At 38.0% G+C, this 17644-nt stretch overlaps 1 protein-coding gene across 5 annotated transcripts in view; it reads right to left on the bottom strand.

The window, feature by feature from the left end:
* The window catches only part of FRY (FRY microtubule binding protein), a 451440-nt gene that overhangs the window by 151055 nt on the left and 282741 nt on the right, over positions 1-17644 (bottom strand). For all 5 annotated transcript variants that reach the window (XR_008671085.2, XM_055360541.2, XM_055360538.2 and 2 more), the window contains 6 exons: positions 16109-16277; positions 12953-13045; positions 12766-12864; positions 10980-11081; positions 906-1009; positions 344-452 (listed from right to left, as the gene is read on the bottom strand). Coding sequence is in view for 4 of the 5 variants with exons in the window: in XM_055360541.2 (XP_055216516.1) it covers positions 344-452; positions 906-1009; positions 10980-11081; positions 12766-12864; positions 12953-13045; positions 16109-16277 (676 nt within the window). In the remaining variant the exon portion in view is untranslated. The remainder of the gene's footprint in view (positions 1-343; positions 453-905; positions 1010-10979; positions 11082-12765; positions 12865-12952; positions 13046-16108; positions 16278-17644) is intronic.

Genomic DNA, 17644 nt, shown 5'->3' with positions numbered 1-17644 from the left:
TCCTCTTTACTTGTAGAATCCAGAGCAGAGAAACAGGAAAAAAACAGAGGTGAAGAGTCAAGACAATCGTACTAATTCACAGACTTTGTGACTCAGATGAGCCACTTAAACTCTGTCTCTGTTTCTTCATTTATCAGATGCTGAAAACACTTGACATACTCAACTCACAACTTGTTTTGAAGCAAAAGAATAGGCTGTGTGTGAAAACACTTTAAATCTTTCACAGAAGTCTAAACACGTAAGATACTAATTTAGACTTTCCATCTTTTAGTACTTCATAAGAAGGAGGCTGGCTGCTTAAAAACCATTAGAAGATTCCCACCACCAGAATCTTCTCCATTACCTGGGCAATGAACTGGATGATTTTCACAAAGATGTTCAGAGGCATGTCCCTTGGCACCACACCGCGGGACCCTTTGGGGAAAAGTGTTGTGATGATGGTTATAAGTCGGCTGAAAGATAAGGGGGAAAAGAGAAAACAAGCAAGATTGGCTGAGCTCCAGTTCTTTAAGGGAAAATGGCAGATATTTCATCTTATCTAAGAATCAGAGAGAATTCAGAAAAAGAAAACAAACCACCTCACCTCTTTCCATTAGCATAATTACTCTATGAAAAGTTTTTCTGGAAAACTAAGAGCAGTTGGAAAGTTATAGCTGCTTTTTTGTTAAAGTGGCAAATGCAACTCTGGAAGTGGAACCTGTTGATCCTGGTAGAGGCTGGAGCTTTTGTAATGGGTGTTGAGCCAATGACTATGGAAAGCCTGAAAATGTTCCTTAGGACTTAGATCTTTCAGAAACTGTCAGCTTTGAATAGCTTCTAGTTGAGTTAGCATAGGTAGTAATAAAAGAAACACCCTCTGCAGTGGCTGAGTGATGTGGTTACCATTGACACAAGCCAAATCTTACCTCTGAGTAGCTGTGTTGCTTTCACATTTAATTCGAATCATGTAAACCCAAAGTAATCTGTAGAGAGATTCCAGTGCAACTCGAGCCATCTTGGGATCTTTGTTCTATAACAGAAACCAAGATGTAAGACTGCAGATGTAAATAGTGAGGTCTGAGGTTCTAGAGATGGCTCTTATCTGCATGCCTGGAAAAGGCAAGCTCCAGGTGGATGGCTGGGTACTTATGAGACACATTGCATCACCTGGGACTTACAGAGTATTGGCCTCTCAATGTTCATAGGATAAATCATCCATGAGGAGGCATATAAACGGTGGGACAGAGTAATTCTGGGGGAAGCCATGTCATTTTCTCCTTTGCCAAGATGAGTACTCAAGAGATTATCTTCTCCCTCCAACCCTAGGGAACCCAAATTCTTTAGCACCAATAGGATAATCAGTCTGTTCTTTTTATCGTTGATTATGTCCTTTTAAATCCTTACTGTTTTGATTCTCCAACGCCTCTGCCCCATCCCCATCCCATCTGATTACCCTCCAATATTTATTGAGACTAATGTGTCCTAGGTACTGTGCTAGAACCTGAGATGCAGAGATAAAAGATAATCCTTTCCCTTAAGATGTTCACAATCTATGGGGGATGGGAGTCTACTCTACAACAGTATGAAAAACTGGTAGGGACAGAAGAGGATAGGAAGAAGGGCAACATATGGCAAACTCAAGGAATGGGGTCAGGAAAGGATTCCAGGAGCTGATAAAAGCTCATATGACTCATGCCTGTAATCCCAGCACTTTGGGAGGCAGAGGCAGGTGGATTACGAGGTCAGGAGTTCAATACCAGCCTGGCCAAGATGGTGAAATCCCGTTTCTACTAAAAATACAAAAATTAGCTGGGCGTGGTGGCGGGTGCCTGTAATCCCAACTACTTGGGAGGCTGGGGCAGAGAACTGCTTGAACCCAGCAAGCAGAGGTTGCAGTGAGCTGAGATGGCGCCACTGCACTCCAGCCTGGGCGACAGAGCGAGACTCTGTCTCAAAAAAAACACAAATAAAAACAAAAACAAAAACAAAAACAACAAAAAAACTCAGATGAACCTTAAATCCATTTTTGTTGTACTCATTCGTAATGCACACACATTTGAGTTACTATGCTGAGCCTGCCACAGTTTGTGGCCCTAGATACTTCGAAAGGTGTAAAAAAAAAATGGTGGGAGGGAGAGGTTTGTAGGCAGAGGCAAGAGCACATGGAACCTGAGAGAAATGGAGGAGCAGAGGGCTCCTGTTTTGGAGCCTGGGAATCCTTTGTATGCTGGTGAAGGGCCAGTGCAAGGCCAGGTGAAGGAGCAGTAGGTGGGGAGGCTTGAGAGGAAAGTAGGGGCTACATGAGGCATCTTTCATGAGGAGAACAGGCTTCTCATGATGGTGACAGGCAGCCAGTGAGATCAGAGAGACCACAGAGGAAGTCCAATGTCTGCAGCATGGGGAATGGAGCAGAGGCAGGGAGACCAGCTGTGGGCACCCAGGCATTAACAAATCAGTCAGAGAGGAGAGTGTGGGTTTCATCATCTGTGGACACTTCATTCCTCCATTCCTTACTTCTGACTCTCACTCCATCCTTTCAAACAATTTTATAGATTTTGTCCACAAAATTTCTCTTGAATTTGACATCTTATCCATTCTCATTTCCTTTGCTATAGCTCAGGCTCCCAACACTGTCATCTGGACTGCTGTAGTACCCTCCTAACAGTCTCCCTAAGTCAATCCCTGCCCCGATGTCTATCTTACACCGATTATAATCCTTTCTATATAGAAATCACAGAATCGGTAGTTTCCCTGGTGCCTGTGGGATCAAGCTAACATTTCTTGGCCTGGCATACAAGACTAGTCAATAGCTGGCTCTAACCTATCTCTTCTGCCTCCCATCCTGTTACTCTCCCGCAAGCTTTGTAAACCCTAGCTAGGCCACGTTCATTCTATTTCCATGATAGAAGTGTCCTTCCACCCCCATTCCTGAATCTTTCTTTTCTCCCAAGTGAACCCTGTTCATTCTTTATAGTGGGCTTGGATGTCCTCTCCTTTGTGAAGCCTTCTCTGTTCCTCCCTGATGCCTTCAATTCCAGCCCGTTAAAACTAATTATTTCCTCCTGAGTGTCCCCTGACTCTCACACATATCTCTAGCATAGCCCTTCCACTCCTTACCCATGGGGAGATCTTGTTTAAACATCAGTTCCCACATAAATGATAGGTTCTCTGAAAAAAGGGGACATTATTTACCCCTAAGATCAATTAAAATTTCTGGTGTTCTGCATGGGGTCAATGAATGTTTGCTAACCAGTCTTTCAGTGTCTTAACTTTCTGATAGGTCTTTTGCCTTTAAGTTACTTGTCTGTCTCCATTTATTTAGTCATATGATTCTCTTTTCTTCTTAGTGTAGATAATTTAGGTACTGATTTTTATAGAATTCGTAATTGTTTAGAAATGATCTGGGATAAAGTTTATCTTTAAACTGTTACTGAATAAAGATGTGTGGTCATTATTCTAAAAGTCTAAATTTCCATGTACATTTAGGTCTGTTCTACATTTCTTTTTGTTCTACTAGTCTGTCTATTCAAGTACTAATACAACATCATTTTAATTATTCAGGTTTTATAATGTGTTAATATCTAGTATGGCCTACTTTATATAGTCCATTGCTTCTTTTTTTAATTTTTAGCAGTTTCCAAGATGTTCTTGCATGTTTATTCTAGATGAACTTTATAGCTATTTGTTTAGCTTCATGGAGAAAAAAAAACCTGGCTTTTTAGAAGCACATATTTATGTAGAAGTTTTTTGTTTGTTTGTTTTGTTTTTTTTTGCCTGTTAATATAACAGGTAAAATTTGTCAAATGTTTTAGTTACTTAAAGGGGACTTGAAACTAGTAAAGCTGCATTTAAAATACTCGATCATTTAAAAATTTCAGAAATTCTGACTACTCGTCTTCCAATTGGTCCAAATCAGCAAATGCCTATGGTGTACTTACATGGTGGTTAAAGGCAGACTCCACACACATACTGCCTGGGTTTGAATCCATCCTTGCCTTATAATTTATTAGCTGTGTAGCCACCTAGAGAAAGCATTTTAATCTTTCTGGGTCTCATTTTCCCTGTCTGTGAAATGGAGATGATAATCCTACCTCCATCACAGGAGTGTATGAGAGTTAAGTGAGTTAATGCACATAGGGTACTTAACACTGTACCTGCCTGTAGTATTATTATGTAGAAGACACCTGCCATCAAGCAGCAAACAAGGGAAATGTAGCCCCTGCCTTTAAGGAGCTTCTCTTCTAGTAGAAACATCTTTTCCTTTGTGAATTTCCTTTTTTAAAATATATATAACAGTTTATATTTGCATAGCATATCATTTGAAATTCTTTCATATTCATAATCTCTCATTGTGAATAATGATGAGGAAGGCAAGTATCATCTCAATTTCACTGTAGACCATAACCGAGATCTCTAGTTTAACTGATTGACATTAGTGTCTTCTGTCTCAACTTCAACTTCTTTAAAATATTTGTCCTGTCCCTCCTGTCTACCATTTTTCTAGCATCTTATTGTGACTAATATTCTTTCACTCTTAAGAACATTTTTGAGATTATTTTTGCTTCCATATGCACTGAAAAGCAAAGTAGCGAACTTAGGTTTTAGTTTGTTTTGTCTGTGGATTATGTACTGTTAATTGGTTTTTAGCATTTCAAGATGATATCAGATCATTGCAACTGCCTCCTAAATGGATTTTCTGGCCTCTCTTCCATTCTTGCACAAATGATATTCTTGAAAATACAAACATGTTTTTTTTTACTTTCCTGCATTTAAAGTCCTTAAGAGGCTTCTAATCACCTACTGGACAATGTCCAAATTTCATAATATAGCACATGAGGGGCCTTTTGTGACCTGGCTCCCTTGTACCACTTCCTGCCTCTGCCTTGTGGTAGGTGAACCTTGCACTGCAACATCCCTTTTGCAATTCCCTGCATGCCTGGAATGCCTTCCTACCCTTGTCTACTTGGATAACTTCAATTAGGTGACATCTCCTCTTACTACATTCCCCTGCCCCTCTACTCCTGTCCCAATCCTCTGGAGAGGCTACCAAGCACACCTGCTCTCTGTTTTCTAGGAAACAGACATCCTTTACTTGAATGTTTCCTACCAGACAGTGAGTTCCAGGCATTCTGATTTGTTCATTTTTGTGTCCTCAGTGACTACCCATACAGCAGGTTATATATTAAAAACAAAACCAGAAAGTATTCAAAATCAAAAACAATCTGAGTAGTAGCTGAACAACTTGATGCATAAACTAGATTCATTTGTACAGGACCTATATGAAAGACAAACTTTGCCATGTAGGTGAAGCTAATTTTCATATTATAATGACAGTAATAAATATCTTGCACTTGTATGGAATTTTGGTATTTCAGATGTGCTTTCACTTAACAAGATGTCAATTGAAGGATTTTATAAATGAGGGAAGGCCCAATAAATTGCTCAAAGTAAACGACAGTAAACCAGGTTAGTAAACGACAGCTGGGATAGGAATTGACTTAGGCTCTAATAAGTATTGTTTTCTTAGAAATTGGAATGTATGTATTACATGGTGCTTGCCAGGGCAGGTATTTTATTTTAATCAATGCTGCACTTATATTAACTCATTTTAATTTTCACAGCAATGTATGGAGTAGATTCTAGGCACAGAGAGGTCAAATAACTTACCCAAGGTCACACAGCTAATAAATGACAGTGCTAGAATCTGAACCTAGGCAATCTGGCCTCAGTGGCTTTAAAGCATTAAATTTTCCACTTCACTTTAATAGTATGTGGAAGCTGCACACATACGCTATTGGTACCTACTCTACTTGAAGACAGCACTTCTTCTTCATCTGTCTTTGTATTTCCTCAGCAGCTAACAGAATAGGTGCTTGATGTATATTTTCAGGATGCAGACATTTCAGCATATGTCTCAAACCACTGATTTCTGTGTCAAAGATACTTGCTTCAAGATCAAAAAAAACCATTCTTCTGTTGGAATCTGCATCTCCCTTAATTAATTAACCAATAATTAATTAATAGTATGCATTTATTATGGCTCTGAGGTTCACTGATACAATTGTTCAAGAAACTAGTGGGCTTCAGAGTAGATCTTCCCTGGACCCTCTGCATCTCACCTCACTACCAGTCACTGACTTCATGGAAAGTGTCAGCCTATCTAATAACATGCCTACCTCCTTTAAATTTTGCTTTTAATTAATTTAGTTAAAACAATTCAGAGTTAATGGTAACAAGTGGGGACAAGTGAATTCACTGATAACTTGGCTGGTGATGCAATCAGTGGTACAGACCAATGTTACTCAAGGTCCATCAGCTGACTATTTGCACCAAGTCACCTGTGCTGCTTATAAATATGCAGATTCCTGGGCTGCACCTTAGATATTCTGAACCAGAACCTCAGAAAGTGGGCTTCAAGAAGTTGCATTTATAACAGGCTTCTGTAGGAATTCTTACGTATGCTAAGGTAAAGACCTAGTGAGACAGATAGTTTTAGTCATCTGCTAATTTTGTTATACTTAAAATACCTTCCAGTTTTCTCTTCCATTTCAAAGAGAAAGCCATCTAAGTAAATCTATTTCTTTGTTATATTTTGCATATCTCAGCAACACTTTCCATCTTTTTGACATTTCTTTTTGATACTTGAATCAATTTACTTTGATTATGATTCACCGGGTTTGATGACTGTATATTATCCAAATAACCTATTGCTACAGTTTAGGATAATCTCTAAAATTATCATAACAACATTTTTATGGCAATTATTTTTCTATTGAATGGTTGGATAAATAAGGCATTCATGGAAAATAACGTGCTTGTCATCTTATTATTAATTTTTAGGTCCAGTTTATATGCATTATTGGAACCTTTGAAATGTGCCTTTATTTTTGTAGATCTGAAACAGATTTTCTCAAGATTATAGAAATGAGATTAATAGTAAAGCAGAATAACTACATCTTGAAAATTAATAGTTAAAATAGCTATACTATACCATTTAAATTTGGTGTTTAAAAGAGAAAAGTCATTTTGAAATAAATGCCATATATTTTAATTAATTCAGGCAATGATTGTGGAATCCTTAATATATTACTCAATGTCTCCATTTACAAGATAAAGATAACATTAATAAACTTACTATTACGTGAAAAGTTGAAAAAAGCATTCAAACTTCATTGCAATTATTACATACAAATATTGAAGTGCTATACACAAGCTTCATCAAATATATTTATGGCAACCACACTTGTTTTGAGATTTTTCTGGAAATCAAATACCCTGCTTGCACCTCCCTTGCCTGCCTTCCCTGAATGCATCATTCTCAATTCTAATATCTATTAGGTTTTCTTTAGAGTGGTTATCATTATCTGTTTTTTTTTCTTCTCATATATTTATTTATTTGCTTGTTGGTCTGTCTCCTCCACTAAATTACAAGGTCTAAGAGACCAGGGAGTGCTACTGTCTTACTCATCACTTATTCCCAGTACCTAGAACTGTGCCTGGTAGACTACTTATAAAGAATTGTTGGCAACTGACGGAACGGATTTAAGTCCTAGCATAAGTACTCCCTGAGAAAAAAGGAGTATTCTTTCTCATTCTGTACTTTGGTTTCTCCAACTTTGAAACTAAACTGAATCATGTCTAACCTTCAGATGCAGTACTGCTATCTGAGCAAATATTTGGAAATGCATAAACAACATTCATGAAAGCATAAGGAAACTCAGTGTAGCCTGTGGCATTGCCATGATACCCACAACAATGTATAGGAAGCCTCTACCACTTGCCTGCTCATAATGTATCTCCAGTGAATGAGAGCTATTATTATTATTAATCAAATAATTCATGCGTTTCTTAACTTTTGAGGTTTCTTTTCTGTTTTTTTTTTAAATAATCTGGGCCTCACTGGTATATTATATTCATTTTTATAAAATATAAGAAATTTTGAAATTCTCCCAATTCATTTTATTTTGAAGGATAAGAAACTAGCACATAGTATTATGAACATCATTTCATTTTATTTAATTTTTAAATTTTTAATTTTTTTCTCATCTGCAAATGGTGACTCAACATTTTAAAAGTACTATTAAATCAAGTTCACAAAACATATTTCCTTTTGTCAGAATTAGGTGTTGTATGGCAGATGTGAAGGGAATGCATTTTTTTATAGCACAATATGTTCAGATTCTGACATAAAATACATAGAAGAAAAAAGTATTGGTCACCACGGACCAAGAGTTCCTGAAAGATGTGAATGTCTCAGTGAAAAGGTGCTACACATTGCTCATCAATTTATAATGGAATATTACTAATAGATGCTTAAGTTAATTAAGTAGAAATATTAAAGATTTCAAGTCTGTGCTCCCAAAGCAACCTGCTTCTGACTGACTAATGCTGGGAATAAACCAGGGCACTGACATTAAGTGAGTGTTGACCCTGAGAGCTTGTTTACATTGAAAGCAGGCAGGTTTTCATGCTCATGCACACTTCTGCTCTGCTCTGCCACACTGCCCCTTGATGGCTCACCTCTACAGAATACATCAAAGGTGGCTACCAAAGGTCAGCATGTGGGATTCAGGTGCGAAGTTCACTATCCTGAAGCATCTGTGGCTAGGGAGGGGTAAGGAAGGCAGGGAAGGGTGCAGGAAGGTGCATGGGGGAAGGGTTGGTTTGGTGGTCACTTATGAAATGGTAGAATTGGCTCTAAATCCCATAAAATACTGCAGCAATTCAAGACAAAGTATATCTCTGAAGCTGTGTTAGTTTTTTCTCAGGTATTTCTTCCTTACTAAGGACTCAAGAGGTTTGGAAGGTTTTCTGAATATTAATAACTTTTTTTAAACGGTCCCATTCAAATCCCTACTAGGTTTAGTTCTAAATATATGCGATACAATTTTATTTCATTTTTATCTTATCAAGGATATTTTTATATCTTTTAGCCTTGACGTAGTGAATTCAAATAGATTATTACCCATAAAATAAGATATCATTGCCTTTCTGCCTTACTTTGCCTAATAACTATTTCTTTCGTGATTAGTGGGGTATGTGACCTTTATAACTCTCACAGGTATCTCCTTGCTCCTATCTTTTACATCCTTCACTGTCTGCATCACACATTTTGAAACTTCATTACATATCCTCCAAGGAAATTCTAAGCTTGTCAAGCACAGGGACTCTAGAATAATCTAGTTTTTATAGAATTGCCTTCCCCACTCCTTCCCACTTTCAGCACCTTCCCTAGCACCTCACACAGTGGACACTACCTAAGTCCCTGCTGAACTGAATTCTGGAATGTGGTTCAGTCTCTATAGCATTCACTCTACATGCTCTTTCTGGCCTTACTGCCTCTTAGAAACCTTAGTGCTTGAAAAGTTTGCACAGGGATATACTGTCAGTGCCCAGGCCTGCTCCTCTCTGGGGTTGTATATAACCCTCATATTAAATCCTTCTGGTGGGGTTTGACTAGAGCTGTAAGCAATATTCTAACTTTGAAGTAATTAAGTTCCAAAGTAAGATGATCTGCTATGTTTCAAAAACAAGTTCAGACAAAAAACTGGGGTCTCTGTGGCCACAGCAATAGATTGTCATGAAAAATATTATTTTAATTCCAAGCAAAAACCCATACACATTAAACATAGAATATACAGAAAACTGCACTATAAGCACTCTCAATAATTCCCCTCTCTGTTTTCAATAAAGTGACTATTTCCTATCTGTGTAAAATATAATAGAAAAAAAAATTAATGAACTAACAGCTGGATAACTTGAAAGTGGACCAATTAACAAATGACACTAGGCTACATGTTAGAGCTATATGGCAGATCCTCAAAAAAAACAAAACAACAACAACAACAACAAAAACAAACCTGAAAGTGGCCTTTATGTAACACTTGATAACCCTGAAAAGCATTTCATTTTTTCAGAGTACTTAAAAGCTTAATTCTCTATCCACTGCTATTATATTTCACTGCCAATTTGAAGAAAATGAATGATTCTAATCTTGGATTTCACAATCAGCTTTTAGAGCCAGCTCCTAGTTGGTGCTTAAAACAGCTCTAATGCAGATTATTGTGTAATTATGGTAAATGCCAAAATAATATAATTAATCTTAACTACTTCACCAAATTAAAGCATCATAGAAAAAAAAGGTAACGTGTATAAGCACATACAAAATTTTGTAACTAACTATATTCTTAAAATTCAAAAGCAGCTAATATCAAACTGGTAAAAGAAATTTAATCACATCTTTGGACACAACCAAGAAAAACTGTCAAAAATACATCCTATTTGCACTTATGCTAGGGATAGTTTTCATTTCACTGTCTTTTATCAATAGGTTACTAAAACTTAAAACATGTTCACCACTTTTAAGTTATAAAGTCCATTTTAAAGACCCAGCACCTGTGTAGCAGGTGTATTGCTGGAAACAGTGAATGCTTAGGACTGACTGCCATGTGGCTTGAACAGGATACCTTCAAGAATCACAAATGACAGTGACAAGAAAGAAGTGCTCTCTGTTGCTAGGTCAGTCCTTCCACAGACTGGAGCTATCTGAGCAAAATATTTAGAATTTTGCTCAGATTTTGCCCCAGAGACATTCTTCTAGACTGGAGGGGATAGAGGAAGGATGGGAAGGTATAAGTGAGCTTCTGAGATCAATTCGCATGCTTCTATTAGCTGAATGTGGCCCTTATTCTATTTTTAAATCATTTAGATAAAATGTGACAATGGATGCATATAAAGGAACATTTAATTCTACTTTTAAAGTGATCCTTGTTAGAACAGATTTATTTTTCCCAAATCTGAAGTGATTTATCTTATTCCTCGTCACTTTCTAAAATTGACTATATTTAATAAGAACTCTTATTAATATTTTTTCATTATTCCACCAGTATAGGACAATTCCCCTGGCAAACATCAGGAGTCACTTCCAGAAGCACATCAGCCAGCCTAAAAATTACTGTGAATTTTTTAAAGAGATTGCTTTTGAGCTGACAAATACTAACTTTAAGGTTGGACAAGCAGTTGTTGAGGAAAATGTGCCACCTGTTCAGGAACAGCTGCTTCTGACTGACACAGAGCAAACAGGTCACCAGGGGGTACAAGGCCTGAGGAGAAAGGAGAGGAGGTCACAGGATCATTTATATTTCAACAAACCAGGTAACATACATTCTCTGTACCCGCTACCTTGCCATCTCCCTCGGGGGCCCTGTGGGCAAGAAACAGGACACTGTGTAGCACAACAGTGCCCAGTGGATGCAGGGCACTGGCGCGCATTTCACAAACGCTTTCTGATAATGCTGGGGATGGAATAACCAAGAATTATGGATAGCGTGTAATAAAATGAAAGAAGTTTCATGTATAATAATGCAGAAATCTGATTCAATGATTTAGACTTTACTTATAAAATTTAAAAACAAACTTACCGTCTTAGATCACTCTTTTAATCTCCAGAAAAAAAAGCAGGAAGGCACACAAATTTTGAAAATGTTATTGGCTTTTTTGCTCATAGACATCTAATAATTTGTCCCTATCTTAGAGGTAGTTGTCTATATTTTCTTTTGCATGCAACCTTCTGGTAATTAAGGAAGATTCCTAAAAGAAGTGTTATTGCATTGGTAAACTCTACCAAGACAAATTTAACCACAGGAGGAATTTGCTTATGACTGAATAAACAGAGGTGCTACTGTGCTTTTCCTGCCTAACTGGGCCAGCTTCCCGTAGCAACTTGAGAAGACAGCAAAGGCATGAATAGCCACCGAAAAAAATCATACATGCAGAACCCATCACCATTTTGCTAAGCCAGATGTAATAGACCTTTATGATTCCCTCTTAATCAAGGGCCATGAAATAAAAATGTAACTGGCTCATCTGTTAACTTGAATTAACAAGAAACAACCGCCCACAATGCTTAACAGTTCATTAGGTTTTTTTTTTAATTAACTTAGTTTTAAAGGGACTTGGAACTACTGCTACCATTGAGTGCAGCTCTAATGCTAGTCAGTAATCTAAAAAATATGCATGCAGTTAGTCACAATGACCACAGAATGTAGACGAATGAGCAAATTTGTCACCACTACCAGCAAAGCAACCCTAAGTACCTGCTCAAATCATGGTAGGGATGCTCATCCTTTGGAGACTAGCATAAACCATGCCAGTAACCAGATCCCTAAACAACTTGCTTCCTCCTGACTTTCACGTTACAGCTGTTACACCACTTGCCGATTCATAAACCAGAGCTTTATTCACCATAGCGGGTAAAAGGTGGTGGTAACCTAAAAGGTTTTCTATACTGCTCTTCAGTACCGAAACCTTCCCAAGAATTATTTTCCCAGCCTTCAGATAATCCTTCCTATGGGCAACTGTCTATTTCCCAACTCCTTTTCCTGCCTGTTTCCATTTTGATCCTAGCATCCAGATAGAAATTTGCCAGGGCAGGCTCCTGGGGATTGAGGAGAGAAACTGTTATTATAAACTTTAGCCTTCAGATTGGAAAAAAGTTCTCAGAAATTAAAATAAAAATCAAGTTAAGCCAATCTTGAAAGTGAATAACAGACTCCTTAGGACCAGAGGGTCATCTGAGGTGATGTGGTCTAATCCCCCTACAAGAATATCACTCAATCATGGTCAATACAAAAAGCCAGCTTCAGTTTCAAATGCTGCCTCTTTTTGATGGAGCTTTAGGTACTTTTCCTATCTGTGGAGTCCTTAGGATCCTCAAACAGATTCCTGCCTAGGAATTTTAGTCTGTGCAGTTTTGTTTGTGTTTTCGATTTTCTCATAGTTACTAACCAAGGAATGCTTCTTTCGAGAAGAAAGTTCCAGCGTGGTGTCATACAGGCTTTCCACAAAATTTCTAAGGCAGGGAACATTTACTTCATTTTTAACAGCCTGAAATAGAGATGCATGTGAATATTATATTAATAAAATTGTTGATTTTGTGATACAATTTGAAGGAGTTTTTAGAAATGAAACTCACAGCAGCGACTGGAACAAGTATTTCAACAAAAAGCCCAGCCAAGGCATGCTTGATATCTTTGTCTTTGACCTCGAGGAAGTAATGTGCACATTCCTGGGAAGCAGAAAAAGGGTATAGGGAGGGAGAGTAGGTTGAAATGTGCACATAGAATGTATTTAAGCAAGTTTCAGTAAGTAGCTCTTAATTCAATCATGTATCAACAGAGCATATTCCATAGTCTATTAAAAATCACTGGATTCGAACATTTGTATTGAAATTTGTATGTTTGCAATGGCCTCAATGACATTCTGCAAGGCTGGTTTTTTCACTCTTATATTTCAATTCACTATTCTAAAAGGACAAAGCATCTCTAACCAGCAAGCACACGTGTATCCACTGAGTCACTGGTTGATTCATTCAGTCATTCACTTCCAATACGTTTCTATTTATTACTTAGTGTGTGTGTGAGGCCCTGGGCTCCTAGTTAGCCCACAAACACAGATCCCCAGGGAAGGTAAACATGGGAAGAGAGGCAGAAGACATCGAACTTATTTTAGGCCCTATGCCTGACAGCCTCGGGCACAGAGCTGTTTACTTGTTCGCTCTGACATTTTAGGTGTGTTTATTATTCACCTAGTTTCATAAGCAAGTCAGGAACGTTTCCCTTTCCCACCTCGACAAGGAAATCTTTAGAAGGGTTCCTTAAGAAAGGACACTACTGCCTGTGGACTGTTGTCATATGTAAGGGTGTTCTTGGTTGCTCAATGACTCATTCTGTAGGAAAGTTGGCCTGCCAACATTTTTTTTTTAAACAAAATGTCAACTTTTTTAAAAGGAAAGTTGGCAGAATTCTGCCCACCTCTCTCTCCTTCCTGGCCTTATTGGTAGTAACTTATTGTGGTCTATATCAGGTATTGTTTTCATTCAAGAGTCCAGGGCAGCCAGATGCCATGGCTCATGCCTGTAATCCTGACACTTTGGGAGGCCAAGGCAGGCAGATCGTTTGAGCCCAGAATTCCAGACCAGCCTGGGTGACATGGCCAAACCCTGTCTCTACAAAAAAATACAAAAATTAGTTGGGCATGATGGCGGCACCCGTAGTCCCAGCTACTTGGGAGGCTGAGGTGGGAGGATCACTTGTGCCTGGGAGGCAGAGGTTGCAGTGAATCAAGATCATGCCACTGCACTCCAGCCTGGGTGACAGAGTGAGACCCCTGTCTCAAATTCAAAAAAAAAAAAAAAGAAAGAAAGAAAGAAAGAAAAGAAAGAGTCCAAGGCTAAATATAATAACATGTTAATATCTACACTGGCTATTTCCCTTTATTTTCTGTTGCCATTGGGAAGATTGCCAAAAACAATCCCTAAAGTCCTCATTCTATCAATATCATATTAAGACCTCAGCTCAAGATAGGCAACACCAGTACGGGAAGTCACTGAAACAGCTTTCCTATACAGACGAGCTCTGTAGTTCCCAGAATAGTCATCCTTTTGCTACATTATTTTGCATAAGTATGTAATACTCTCTCAAGTCTTAATTCATGTATATAGATACAGGAATTATTAATATGAGAGTAGGATAAATAATAAAATATTTAACAGTTACTGAGTGTTTGTCATGTGCTAAGAATCCTCAGAACCACTCTCTAAGGTTAGTGTCATTATCATCACCTTGCAGATAAGGGAAGTGAGGATGGGAGGGGTTAAGTGTGACTGGTCAGGTCACAGAGCTGGTAAATGCCAGAGCTTGAATTCAAACCCGAGAAGTTTGATACATAGCCCCCCCAATATATAATAGTTTTATTGTGACATAATTTATGTAGTATGCAATTCACCCATTTAACATATACAATTCATTGACTTTTAGTATAATCACAGTTGTGCATCCGTCACTACTGTCAAATTTAGAACCTTTTAATGACACCCAGAGGAAACTCTGTACCCCTCAGCAGCCATCTGCAACCTCCCTATCCACTCCCCATCCCCAGCCCTAGATAACTGTTAGTCTACTTTCTGTCTCTATGGATTTGCCTATTCTGGACATTCCATATAAACAGAATAATATAATACATGGCCTTTTGTGTATGGTTTCATTCACTTAGTGTAACATTTTCAAAGTTCACCCATGTTGTGGCATGTATCAGCTTCACTACTTTTTATGGCCAAATAATATTCCATTATAGGGATATATCACATTTTATCTATCCATTCATCATTTTATAGACATTTGGGTTGTTTCCACTTTTTGGCAACTATGAATAATGCTGCTATGAACATTTGTGTTCAAGTTTTTGTGTGGACATGTATTTTCATTTCTCTTGTGCATATACCTAGGAGTGGAATTGCTGGATCATACGGTAATTCTAGGTTTTGCTATTTGAGGAACTGCCAGGGCCAAGCTGTGCCATTTATGGCACAGGCTGTGCCAAAGTGGCTGTGCCATTTTGCACTCATACCAGCAGTGTGTGAGGTTCTAATTTTTCCACATCTTCACCCAGAATTGTTATATTTTCGACTATAGCCATCCTTGTGGGTGTAAAATGGTACAGCCTATATTCATAATCCATACATCTAAACCCTCTAGTAAGGTCATCACCAAATTTAATTCACAGCAGCATTTTAAAAATTCCTTCAAATACCAAAGTTTTGTAAACTCTAAGAGCTGAGTATTCTGTTAAATTCTCCTTAGCAGCAATTCTTTTGTTATGTACCATGATGGGCACTGGGCAATAAATATCAAACCTGTATTGTTTAGCTGAGTTTTTAAAAATTAAGATTCCTTTTTATAGTAAGAATAAAACAGATTTCTTTATTATTTCAAGTCCTCATGCCTGTGAATGTCAATGTAGCCAACCCAATGCTATCAATTTTAAAAAGTAAAAAAAAATCAGTTATATTTTATTAATAGAACAATATGTACCAGTGGGTGAAAGAGAAAAAAGTCAGCAAACAAGCAATCCCACTGTATACTCTCCTCCAAAGATGATATGAAAGTTGAGAAATGAAATTATGTGCCCGCAACTGTACTATTTGGTTACAAAGGACTTCATGAATTATTTAGACAGTAGAATGTTTCTCCATATTGACAAGTAATTGGCTTTTCATGTTCCAGGTTCATCATTTTGAGGAAGGGAAGTGCTCAAGTTGAGAGCACCTTAGCTCTCCTGCCTAAGACATTACCTGCATAAACTGAAGAGAGGCCTCAAAATCCTCCACTGGATACATCTTAATTCGAAAGAATTTCATGCCCATTATTAAGCTGATAATGCTTTGAACCACATATGGGTTCTGCTCTTTGTGCCGTAATTCTTTTAGCTCCGCCATAAATTTCTTCTTTACAGCAGGGAATCTAAGAAGATAACATAAGTGGTTTATCAAATAATGGGTAGGAAAGTCCCTGTAATGGGGGCCTCCAGCATCTGGGAGTGATTGAGCAGAGCAATGGAATCCTTTAAATCAGTTCAAGTACAACAGCCATGATTTTGTAAGGATTTGGTGTTTGGGATTTGGCAAAGGATCCAATTTTCTTCTCCTTTACCCTTCTTATACTGTAAGATGCTCAATATCTTCATCAGGCGAGGGGGCAGATCCTGGTTTATTTAGACCTTCTCAAAATGGTCTAGCTCTTAAATTGAGCATCACAGAAAACCCCATTTCCTCAGGCTTGGCCATTTTCAACACAGTTGCAGACCCCAGAGCCTGAAGTATCAAATAGTGAGTCTATGAGCAATAACATACTAGGTTAGTGATTTCTGACAGTGACAGCAAATGATATAAGGATTTGTATTCCAAATAATGCCAAGTATTCCTGTATTTCTAAAGTTTTCTGTTATCATTTCCTTTATAGTTGTACGATAATTATTATTGAAAAATATATTTTGGGGTTAAAAAATCTAGTAATGGGAGGCCGGGTGCAGTGGTGCTCGCCTGTAATCCCAGCACTTTGGGAGGCCGATGCGGGCAGATCACCTGAGGTCAGGAGTTCGAGACCAGCCTGACCAATATGATGAAGCCCCATCTCTACAAAAAACACAAAAATTAGCCAGTTGTGGTGGCATGCACCTGTAATCCCAGCTACTCGAGAGGCTGAGACAGGAGAATCACTTGAACCCGGGAGGCAGAGGTTGCAATGAGCCGAGATCATGCCATTGCACTCCAGCCTGGGCAACAACAGCGAAACTCTGTCTCAAAAAAAAAAAAAATCTAGTAATGGGAAAATTTAAATTATATCTAAAAGGTAAAGATGAATGGGCTGTCTATTATATTCATGGAATTTTACAGTTTTATCTGATAAGTGCAAAACAAACAAAAAGACACAGTCCAGTCCCTGTCCTCAAAGTATTTGTATTCGAAAGTAAAATAATACTAATTACAACAATATTATCATCCATGTTTGTAAAAAGAACAGATCTTAAAGCTAAGAGAAAGCAGAAGCTGATCTTCAAGTACCTAAGAGTAGCGAAATGTACACATAAAAATTGTCCAAACCACTAAGTCTGACACAGCTGGTTTGTCTATTCACCAAAAATACACACACACACACACACACACACACACACACACACACACACACACACACACACAAACACTTTCCCAAGAAAACAGTCTAAGATTTATTGTATTTTGTTTTCTGAGACTATTAGCCTGAGGTTCCATGAAAAATTAGAAGCAAGCCATGATTAAAAATGGTAATTGTTGCTGGGCACTGTGGCTCAA

This window comes from Gorilla gorilla, chromosome 14 (assembly GCF_029281585.2).
Source record: "Gorilla gorilla gorilla isolate KB3781 chromosome 14, NHGRI_mGorGor1-v2.1_pri, whole genome shotgun sequence".
Classification (NCBI taxonomy): domain Eukaryota; kingdom Metazoa; phylum Chordata; class Mammalia; order Primates; family Hominidae; genus Gorilla; species Gorilla gorilla.
This window is presented reverse-complemented; position numbering and strand designations above follow the sequence as displayed.